Source organism: Squalius cephalus (assembly GCF_949319135.1).
Source record: "Squalius cephalus genome assembly, chromosome: 4".
NCBI lineage: Eukaryota > Metazoa > Chordata > Actinopteri > Cypriniformes > Leuciscidae > Squalius > Squalius cephalus.
In genome coordinates, this window is record NC_137125.1 from 14,205,744 (window position 1) to 14,216,619 (window position 10,876).

The following is a 10,876-nucleotide window of genomic DNA, read 5'->3' on the forward strand; positions in this document are numbered from 1 at the left end:
ACTTCTGTCGAAATTTTGAGTGTACTATTTCACCAGCGGAAATGTGTACGTCGTCGCCTCTTTGCACACTTGCATTGTTGATTCCATCAGCTCCCTTCTGATGAACCTCAACCACATTGGCTCTTCGTACTGGAGTAAAGGGTTTAGGCTAGTAGCATAGTGGTGGTGTTGTCGCTAGTCAAAATGCCAAGTTTTTTACGTGGTCAATTGTACCAACCGAGCCAGTGCTGGGTGCCAGATGTTCAACATTCCTAGGGGGAAGTATGGTTTTGCCAAAAAACGGCGGAGGTTATGGCTTCAAGCCATAAGAAGGGCAGATTGGGGTCCGGATGGTGAGAAAGGAGGTGAGAGTGTCTGCAGCACACACTTCATAACTGGTAAGTTTTTTGTTTTATAGCTTATATATCTCAATTCTCTATCTATGAGTTTGAGTTAGAACTGCATGCTCGTCCCTGTTCACGTTCATAAATCAATTATCATTAAACAAAAGACGTTGCTTTGGTTCAGTGAATCTGGTAGTAGCAGCTAGCTAGCTAGCAGCGCGATAGATTTCTCTGTCTCTGTCATAGAGTAAATGTTAATATAAAACATTAAGAAAGTAATTATTGCTAATCTGTCATGTTTTTTTTTCTACCAGGGGAGCCATCCTTTGACTGTGATAGTCCAGACTTTGTTCCCTCCATATTCCCTCATAGCAGCATCACCATAGACAGTAGTGGAAAAGTGGCAAGGTCTGTCCGTATTTTTTAACCTTTTGAGTCATTTAAAATATTTTGACCTCATTTATTTGACAGTTTTTCTAACAGTTTCTGTGTCCTGTCTGTATATGAAGAGTTCAGATGCAAAAGCCTCTAAGTGCCATCTGAAATTTTCTTCTAGAATGATCATTTTTATCAAACTTGTATATTTAAGTTCAGTAATTTCACTTAAATGGCAATGAAAATTACCTATTAATTGTCATTTAAGTGAAATTATTGAACTTAAATAAACAGGCTTGATAAAAATGATCATTCTAGAAGAAAATTGCAGATGGCACTTAGAGGCTTTTGCATCTGAACTATTCATATATTGTTTTGTTTGCTCTCGAAAACAGCCTAGATTGTTTGCTGATATTTTATGTTGATATGCCTTCCTCTGCTGTTGTCGTAGGTATGAACGAAAGAGAAGACGGGAGTCAAGGGCTCCTGATGAGAGACCTGGTGTCATGCCTGATCTGGAATCAGCTGCAGGTGTGTCAAACTCCTAATTTTGATTAATTAATAAACTGACACTTTTAGTTTGTTACACAATGTGTTTGCCTTAGTAAAATGTGTGTGTGTGTGTGTCTCTCTCTCTCCCTCTCTCGTAGATGAGCTTTCCCCTGAGAGTGCACTCGAAACTAACCCTCTGGGCTTCTTTGTAAAATAGTCACACTTAGCTTCCTCGCGCCCGAAAACGGACGAAGCCTTAAAATTTTACTTTACTTTTTCCCAGGATAACCAATCAAATATATTTTTGTTCTATAATGTTTTCTGATTATTATTTAGAATTTTAGGATTTTTTTATGATACTTTGCATTAATTATATAATTTTTATGAGCTATTTTTCCATTAGAATTAATATATATTTTTTAATTTAATTTATTTTATTTTATTTTTCAATAAATGCAACATTTCACATCAAAATAGAGTGCAGGCTTAAAAAAAAAAATTTCAAGTGAGAAGAGCGCCATCTAGTGGCTTCAAAATGTATTAATTTGTGTCATGTCCTATAACCGCCTATAGGCGGCCTATAGCTTTTTTATTTATTTATTTGATTTATTCCCATTCGGAAAGAAAAAAAAAATATTACTAAGCAACCACTGAATGGAACAACACAAATTATATATCATTTTAAAGCTTAGGATCTCAGCTTTTTAATGCATCTAATTACATTTATTAACTCTCTAAAACCAAGTGTACCGCCAGCAGGCGCCACCTAGCTGCGAAAATATTCTTTACCATATTTTTTAAAAATCTTGCCTTGATTAACACAAAGTTGATGTCATTTGAAAGCTTAGAGTCTGAACTTTACAGTGAATGTATCCACTTTGAAAAACCCTTAAGTATTGCTGAGTTATTTGCTGATAAATATAATTTCTTTTTTTTCATAATCTATAAAATAATGTACTGCAATGTGTCAAAAACATCATACAGCTCATGAAACATTCTCAGATAATTGAAAATGGCATTTCATTTTTTACAGCATATTATTACAATTAAAATGAGCCCAAAATTAACATAATCTATTGCTTTTATGACAAGATATTTTTCATGGAGAAAAAATTGCCCATGAGGGGGTGTCAAAGACTGTACAAAAAGGCTATCTCTTTTCCAAATGCTGTAACTTTTGATTCCTTTATCCAAAAATTATTATTTTTCATCCAGGTGCAGCTAACACGTAGGGGGACTTCACTAAAAAAGAATTTTCCTCCTACCTTATTTCCTTCCAGAGTTATTCCATGACAAATAAGAAAGAAATGCAAAATCATAATAAAAATTATATATATATATATATATATATATATATATATATATATATATATATATTGTCTTTTATCCGCTGTTTCTTGGCAGGACAATGTCCAAATGTAATGTAATTTATATTTTCAAAAAATTTAAAAAGAGTTCTTTCAAACGATACGATATTATGATTATATAATTTTTATATAGTTTGGGGCAAAATTTGCTGTTTCAGTCTTACCAGTTCATTTCTGTGTGTGTGTGTGTGTGTGTGTGTGTGTGTGTGTGTGTGTGTGTGTGTGTGTGTGTGTGTGTGTGTGTGTTTGTGTGTGTGTGGGGGGGGGGAGGGTGTCTTTTTTGCACTCTTGATGTTTTAGAGTGTCACCCCTTCATTGCTGTACACTTTTTTTTCAGCACAGTGGCTGATCTGTAGCTTGTACTACCAAAAGTTTCTCTGAGTTTTCCTGTTTTTTCTTATTTCCCATTCATTTCCTATGTCGCCCGTTTTTGACCGGGAGGAAGCTAAGTGTGACTCTTTTTTTTACGACCCTTTAACACAGGGTTCACCAATCTCGGTTCTGGAGGGCCGCTGTCCTGCAGAGTTTAGCTCCAACCAGCTCCAACACACCTGTTTGAAAGTTTCTAGTATGCCTAGTGAGACCTTGATTAGCTGGTTCAGGTGTGTTTAATTGGGGTTGGAGCTAAACTCTGCAGGACAGCGGCCCTCCAGGACCAAGATTGGTGAACCCTGCTTTAACATATCAGAATCATCTCCTTGATTTTTTTGTGTGTTCATATAGGTAATAAAACAAAAGTCACCAAGTTTCACCCATCCGATGAAGCAAAAAAATTAAACAATTCGAAACGTTCAAGTTTTCGCCCGTTTTCGGGCGAAGAAGCCCAGAGGGCTAAATATAGAGAGCTGCGTGAGGACTACTCTTCACTGAAAAGAGAGCTGGAGGCTGTACAAAAAGAAAACCAGCAGCTGAAAGAGAAACTGAAGAAATCCAAATTCGGGTTCAATTCTATTTCAGACTCTGCGCTTTGCTTCTTCACCGGTCTCCAAAATGTACAGGCTTTTTTATGGCTTTTGAGCATTCTCAAAAGAAGCTCAGCGATCACACTGAAGGGTGGACTAACATTGGAGAACCACCTCCTGTTAGTGCTCATGAAATTAAGGTTTGCCCTCTCCAACAAGGACATAGCATATCGATTCGACCTTCCCTTCTCCACTGTTTCCAAAATTTTAAGGGAGTGGGTGGGTACCCCTGCTGTCCTCCATCCTAAAACCACTAGTAATTTGGCCCAGTAAGGAAGCAGTGAGAGCAAACTTGCCTAAATCATTTAAACCCAAATTCAAAAACTGTAGATGCATAATTGACTGTACTGAATTTTTTATACAAAGGACATACAATTTGAAAGCCAGAGCTTAAACTTGGTCCAATTACAAACACCAGAACACAATCAAATATTTAATTGGCATAACACCTGCAGGCTCCATTTCCTTTCTGTCCGATGGTTGGGGTGGTCGGGCCTCAGACAAACTAATTACATTAGATTCAAACTTTTTAAACAAACTTGACCATGGTGATGTCATACTTGCAGACAGAGGGTTCCTAGTAAGAGAAGAGTTGGCGAGTGTGGGAGCAACTTTAAAAATCCCTAGTTTCACTAAGGGTAAGTCACAGTTGTCTAGTTTGTGCGTTGACACGTCCCGACAGTTATCGAGGGTTCGTATACATGTAGAACGTGTAATTGGTCAGCTGAAGAATTTCCAAATATTGAACAGCGTCATACCAATAAGCCAGGTTGACATGCTAGATCACATTGTCACCATTTGCCAATAGGTCTGTGGTCCCCCGGAAATAGACAGCAGCATGTGTATGTATAATATGTTAAAAAAAAAATTGAATAATTGTCCCGACCCCTAGTTTAAGAACCACTGCTTTATGTTGTGATCAAACGGACCAACAACTTGAATATAGCTTACAGTATAATGATTGTAAAAACAAGTGTTAAAAATATATAACAATGTGTGATGTAAGAATAATTAATGATATTTGTAATATGATGTAATGTAACAAACTAAATGAAATTAATGAATATATATTTAACAAAGATGTATGACTTGAGGTGACTTTTTTTGGGGGGGGGGGGGGGGGGGGCATCATGTGCAGTACAGTATCCACCAAGGCTATGTCTTCACATTTCCATCTTTTGGTCTGTCTGACAATGTTCACACATTTATAGTGGAATTGCTTGCAACAGTCTATGCATGTGATCATTTTGCCAAAGCTGGGTCTTTTGCAACGAGGACAGTTGACCTCTTCAGCCAACTGGGGGTCTTGGCAGCGACAGACCAGCTCTGGAAGGAGGTGGTCCATGAAGAACACTTCACCCTTTGAAAGGGTTTCTTCAAAGAAGCGGTCATCTCTCCATATCCGGCGGGTGATGCTATAGACCAATTATAGGTTTGTAAACATCCGGGATGCGCGCGCATCGTGGTTGCAGAAAGACCGTTAACAGCTGATCATTACAGCTGATCATTACACGGATACGGAAAAGAATAATACTATAATACTAATAGTTCGATTTAAAACATTTTCATATACATTTTTTATATATATTTGAGTTTATATTTAATTTTCGGAATGTTCTCCGCGTATTTTAACAGTTTGTCACCCAGCGATAAGAACTGTTATAAAATGAAATTAACGTTAGTGAGTGGGATACATCTTACAGATCCGTTTGCCATAAAACCTTCTGAATGGTTTAACGATGTAACGAAATGGCCAGCCATCCAGTGGCCAGAGATATACAATTATCTTATCGAAACTCCGAGTGTATATACCCGGGAGAAGTTAAAAGCGTACAAGTCGCTTGATGCGTACAACTTTGTTCTGTGTGGTCACGTCCAAGACATACAATTTCATGATTATCAAGTTCAAAACTTCGTTGTGCTGAAGACGGAGGTTCTGCCTAGCCAAAGACAGAGTAAGAAGACGGAAATGTACAAGGCCTGGGTTATCGTCAACAAGACAAACAACTGTATCCTTACTGCCAACTGCACCTGTATGGCTGGGTATGTAACCAAAATAAGATTACTATATTACATTTTCATTATTTACCCATTTCAGTCACTCTCAGCAATTCAATCAAACAAAATGTAACTTCTTATTTGCTGAAATCATAGATACAACTGTTGTTATGTATAGCCTAAAGCACAATGTAAACCAGTGTGTTACTATTATACAATTTTGTGCAGGTTAGGGTCATGCTGCAGTCATGCAGCTGCACTTATGTTTAAAGTTGAGCTGTGGGTCAGGATGGGAAAGACGGAGAAGTGTTGTACATCAGGGACAAATATGTGGATTAACACATCCAAGAGAGAGGTGAAACCAGCCAGACTGAGTGAGATCAGCTTCAGAAAGGCTAAGAGGACAGACACCCAACTGCAGCCAGTCAGAGTAAAGTGTAGAAAGAACAATGTAAAAGGTAGACACAATCTGAATGTAGAAAAGATCAGGTCGTACATATAACAAGCAGGTATTAATTTGTTTTATTTTATTTAAATGAAAAGGGCAATTAATGAAAAAAGACTAGTTGCAATATTGCACTAATAAAGCTTCTGAGGGTGTATTAGGACATGTTGTTCCAAGGTGTTACATTATTTCGGAGTTTTGATTATTTTGAAGCAATGGAAGTAAATGATTGATGCAAAAACACATTTACTCTACATTACTCTACAAGGTGTCCCAATCTGTGAACACATTGGAACAGCCTGTTAATACCTAAATGTTGTTTTTAACTTTGGCAGTTTGCTGCTTACTTTTGTATCATTTACTGGACTTGAACTACTTATATTTCAATAAAACTACAAAATGGGGATGTTCTCAAACTTTTGACCGGTAGTGTAATTAATGTAAAAACAGTTTTGTTAATAAAAAGTTAAAGTTATAATCAGTGCCATGTAACTATTAATGACATGTAACCAGCTTTGATTGTAGTTTGTATTAAAATAAGTTATCTAACAATTATTTTGTGTATTCAGAACTGACAGATGAAGACATTGCAGACCTGAAAGTATTGGCACCTAATGCAGCTGTGCTCACTAGCATGGACTTCAGTGACACAGACTCCGCATCAGAATCTGAAACAGAGACCGGAGACCTGCCAGAGCCACTCGTAGCTCTGTATGATGCCAATCTGAGATGCCTCTGCCAAAATGAACTACAAGAGAGGTGTGAAGAGACCTTCGAAAATCTGGGGAAGCAGTTAACGAATGACCAGTGTGTAAACCTTGAGCTAGCGACTAAAAATCAGGCCCACTCTCAGGCCTGGCACACACACAGAACTGGAAGGATAACGAGCACAACCCTACATCGTGTATGTACTGTAGTAACCGAGAGCGCTAAAACAAACCTTGTAAAACAGGTAATGCACTACAACAAACATGAGTTGTCCCATGTCCCAGCAGTACTTTGGGGAAGAGATATGGAGGACACAGCCAGAAGAAAATACACAGAAATAATGAAAGCACAACATCACAACTTTGACGTGGAGCTATGCGGTCTTGTTGTGCGGCCAGACAAACCACATCTTGGAGCATCGCCGGATGGAATGGCAAACTGTACCTGCTGTGGGAAAGCAACTGTAGAGATTAAGTGCCCATACAAATACCGTGATGGTCTGACAGGAAGTAGTGAGGACACACAGTTCTGCTTAGACAAAGCACTTAAACTAAAGAAAAATCATGAATACTACCATCAAGTTCAGCTTCACATGTTTGTATGCAACGCCCAGTACTGCGACTTCGTGGTTTGGACAAAGCAAGATATTACCATCAACCGCATCACCAGAGATGAAGAAATGCTGCAAGCAGTCCTGCCTAAAGCTGAAGTGTTCTTTAAACGCAGAGTTTTGCCTGAGCTGTTAACACACACCATGGATCCACTGATGCAAGCACCTGCAGTCTGCTCACACTGTCAAAGGCCAGACTTTGGGATGATGATTGACTGTGCAAAGTGCAAGAATCATTTTCACTACACATGTGCCAGAGTAAGAAGAAAGCTTGTGGATTGGTATTGTGATCAGTGCAAAAAATAACAACTCAGAATGAAATGTACTTCGAAGCAAATTATTTAATACAATACAAATATTTTACATAAAAACACTTAAATGTGCAATAAGTTATGTTATTTACAATAAACAGTTACATAAAGAACTAATCAAAATCAAGCTATCTTCTTGAGACTAATATACATTTACAAAGGTTTGTGTCCACACACAATCACTATATACTCTAAGAGGTCAACCTGTGTGAGTTGATTGATTGATTTAAAAAAGACACAGTATGAAGAGGGCGATAAAAAGACATCATATAAAAACCAAGTAAATAGAAAACAAAAACAATGTAAAAAAAACCTCTTCAATAAGTGGAATCTAAATCAAGCTATCTTCTTGGGACTATACATTTACAAAGGTTTGTTAATGCTCCACACACAATCACTATATCATCTAAGAGGTCAACCTGTGTGAGTGGAATAACAGTTGTCAGAATTTTAAAATTTTTCCATCTACCTATAACTCTTTCAATGTGTATTCGCACATTAGACAAACGCCTTGATATGTCCACTTCTTGAGCAGAGAGCTGCTTCTTTCCTTTGGTAAAGTGAGGGATCCTAAGGGTGGCACCACGTGTGGCAAGCTCATCTCTAATGGTAAAACCACGATCTGCTAGTATCTCATCATTATGCTCTAGAAGGTCATAAAATCCAGACTCAGATGTAATTTGTTTATCCGAAACCCGCCCGCCCCAACCTGCCGACAGAAAAGTAATGGCTCCTGCAGGTGACATGCCAACCAAATATTTAACAGTGTTGTGGCTTTTATAAGTGGAGTACGTCTGGGCTCTGGAGGTTAAATTTGTGGGTCTGTTGATGAAAATTTCTGTACAGTCAATAATGCACCTGCAACGTTTATATTTGGGTTTAAAACATTTTGGCATATTCTTTAATATTGCATGCTTGCTTGGCCACTTGATGAGAGGCTTTAAAGCCAGAGACATAGCAGGGAGCCAACTTCTCAAAATTGTAGAGATGTCACATTCTGTAACATTAAATCTGAAAGCAATATCCTTGTTGCTGAGCCCTAATCTTAATTTTAGTAAGACGACTAGTAGATGATCCTCCAGGTTCATAGAGCCACGCACAACCTCTACACTGTCTTTAAGTTTGCTAATCAACCACTCAAAAATTACACTTGTCAGACCTGTGAAAAACAGAACATGCACTGCCTTGCTTTTGATAGAGCTAAAGGAAAATTGTGTTTTTCTGAGTGTTGTCTTTAGTTCCTCATTCTCAGATTTCAGTTTTTTTATGTCCAAACGCAGGTTGTCACACTCTGTAGAAAGTTGGCTGTACTTGTGTTTCAGATCATCATGGAGAACCTTTGGGACTGTGGCTTCTGAAATAGAGATTAGATTGTAATTGACTTATAAAAGATACATTGTCACTTGTTTTAGTTTAGCTTTTCTCAATTATTTGATAAGATGTTTTCATCTTATGTTTTAGCATGTGCTAAACAGAATAATGTTCAACTTCATTCACAACACAGTTCTGTTGTATTGAACAATATAAAACAGAATGACCTGATTCATCCTAATAATAGGCTTGTTTGAATTGAACCGGCGCTGCACAGACCGATCGGTGAATGACATCAAAGTACCACAAGAGTGATTAGAGAGTATTAGGCTCCTAAAGGTTTTTTTATCGCTCTTGCGTTACTTTGATGTCATAAACTGATGGTCTGTGCAGCGCCGAACAAGCCTAGAGACTGCCATTAGTTAAGATATGAGAAGTTCTTACCAATGCAAGGACCAGCAACAGGCTCTATTCTGCAGTCATCTGAGGACAGGCAAGCTCCTACAGATTCTGATGCAATCTTATCAGTAACTTGGTCTGGTGGTCTGTGGGTGGGTTCATCCCTTTTTCTTTTCCTCTTAAATCTGATATCAAAGATGAGAGCAAACAATCAGTCCAAAACAGTTTAATTGGTTAGTAGACACAAAAACGATCTGGTCTAACAAATTATATTTACAAAAAAGATGTGACATTACTTGCCATACATTCCTTGCATATTGATGCATGCAATGTGATCCCAGTTAGCAACTAAATAAGGCAAAATTGACGATATTTACCTCTCAAGTTTTGCATCACCTTTGTTTATTTCACACTGGGTTGAGAATGAAAAGACAGAAGGGACAAAGTCGGGACTATTGAATTCCATGGATACCTCTCCTGCACAAAAAAAAGGTGTATTCTAGTGATTGACAGTACGATAGAGTGTAACAGCAAACTTAGCCTGAGTTTACTATAACGTATTAGCCAAGAACTAACTTTACTACCAAGCTTAGGCTAACTTAGTAACTAGCAAGACAACGTAACCAAATTGAAGGTAAGTTAGCTAGTAAGCAAGTTCGCCTCAAACTTGTACTTTATTCTGTGTTGTACAACTCATTATTAACCGAGTGATGTTGTGTCTAATTTAGCGTAACTGTAAACCGTTAACTTACCTGATATGAAGTGTGAACCGCAGAGTCGGGCATTTTTAATTTTGTCCTCGTTCCAGTCGGCTCTTCTGATGGCTTGTAACCAAAGACGTCTGCGGTTGGCGTTAAAAGGAGTGTGCGTTGATGGTATTCGGTAAAACTTAAGACCACTGTTTACAGATTTACGATTCTGGCATCCGACTGCACAACACGACATTTTTCCGTTTGTTGTCTTTTGGTCCCGACATGCGCAGTAGAACCTGCGTGACGCCGTGTGATGTAGGGTGATAATTCCCCTATTGTTCTTTGTCCACACCATGAAATCACACGTTCAATTGGCAAACATACATTTGCAGTTGAACCTGTGAGTAGTATGAGTGGTTTTGGCGCAGCTCATAATATTCATCTAGGCAGAAGGTAGCATCAGCTTCAGACCCCTGTAGTCCCTCTCTGTATTTGTAAGGACATTTAATCTCTAGTAAACCAGTTCCACAGCAGTCACAGGAGAATGCCCCACTGCTTTTAGGTTGAAATTTGTATGTGTCTTCCTCATTTCTGTTTCGTAACACTTACGTGCAGTATCTTCCATTTGCCTGCCCCACATGACAGCTGGTACAGTGAGCTCTTTGGTGTCATACTGCATTACATGTTTGACCACACTTTCAACTGAAGACTGCTTACATCTAACAACCCTGTTAAAAGTACTTCCAGTTATGTGTCCTACTCTGTGTATGTTCCATGTTGTGCACTTTGCCTGCTCTTTAGTCACATCCTGTAGATGTTCCAGTTTGGAAATTGTGCATCTTATTCTAATTTTGTCAAAGCTAACTTCACACTTAACTTTTAG

General features: G+C 38.2%; 1 protein-coding gene across 1 annotated transcript; it reads right to left on the reverse strand.

The window, feature by feature from the left end:
- Positions 1-8,005: 8,005 nt before the first annotated feature.
- LOC307157630 (uncharacterized protein) lies at positions 8,006-10,267 on the reverse strand (the record flags this gene model as incomplete). Its single annotated transcript, XM_079869557.1, has 6 exons — positions 10,054-10,267; positions 9,679-9,778; positions 9,347-9,486; positions 8,751-8,945; positions 8,100-8,237; positions 8,006-8,010 (listed from the first exon to the last, which is right to left on the reverse strand). The coding sequence occupies exons 1-6, from the start codon at positions 10,244-10,246 to the stop codon at positions 8,006-8,008; spliced, it is 771 nt and encodes a 256-aa protein (XP_079725683.1). The 5' UTR covers positions 10,247-10,267.
- Between the last annotated feature and the right edge of the window lie 609 nt (positions 10,268-10,876).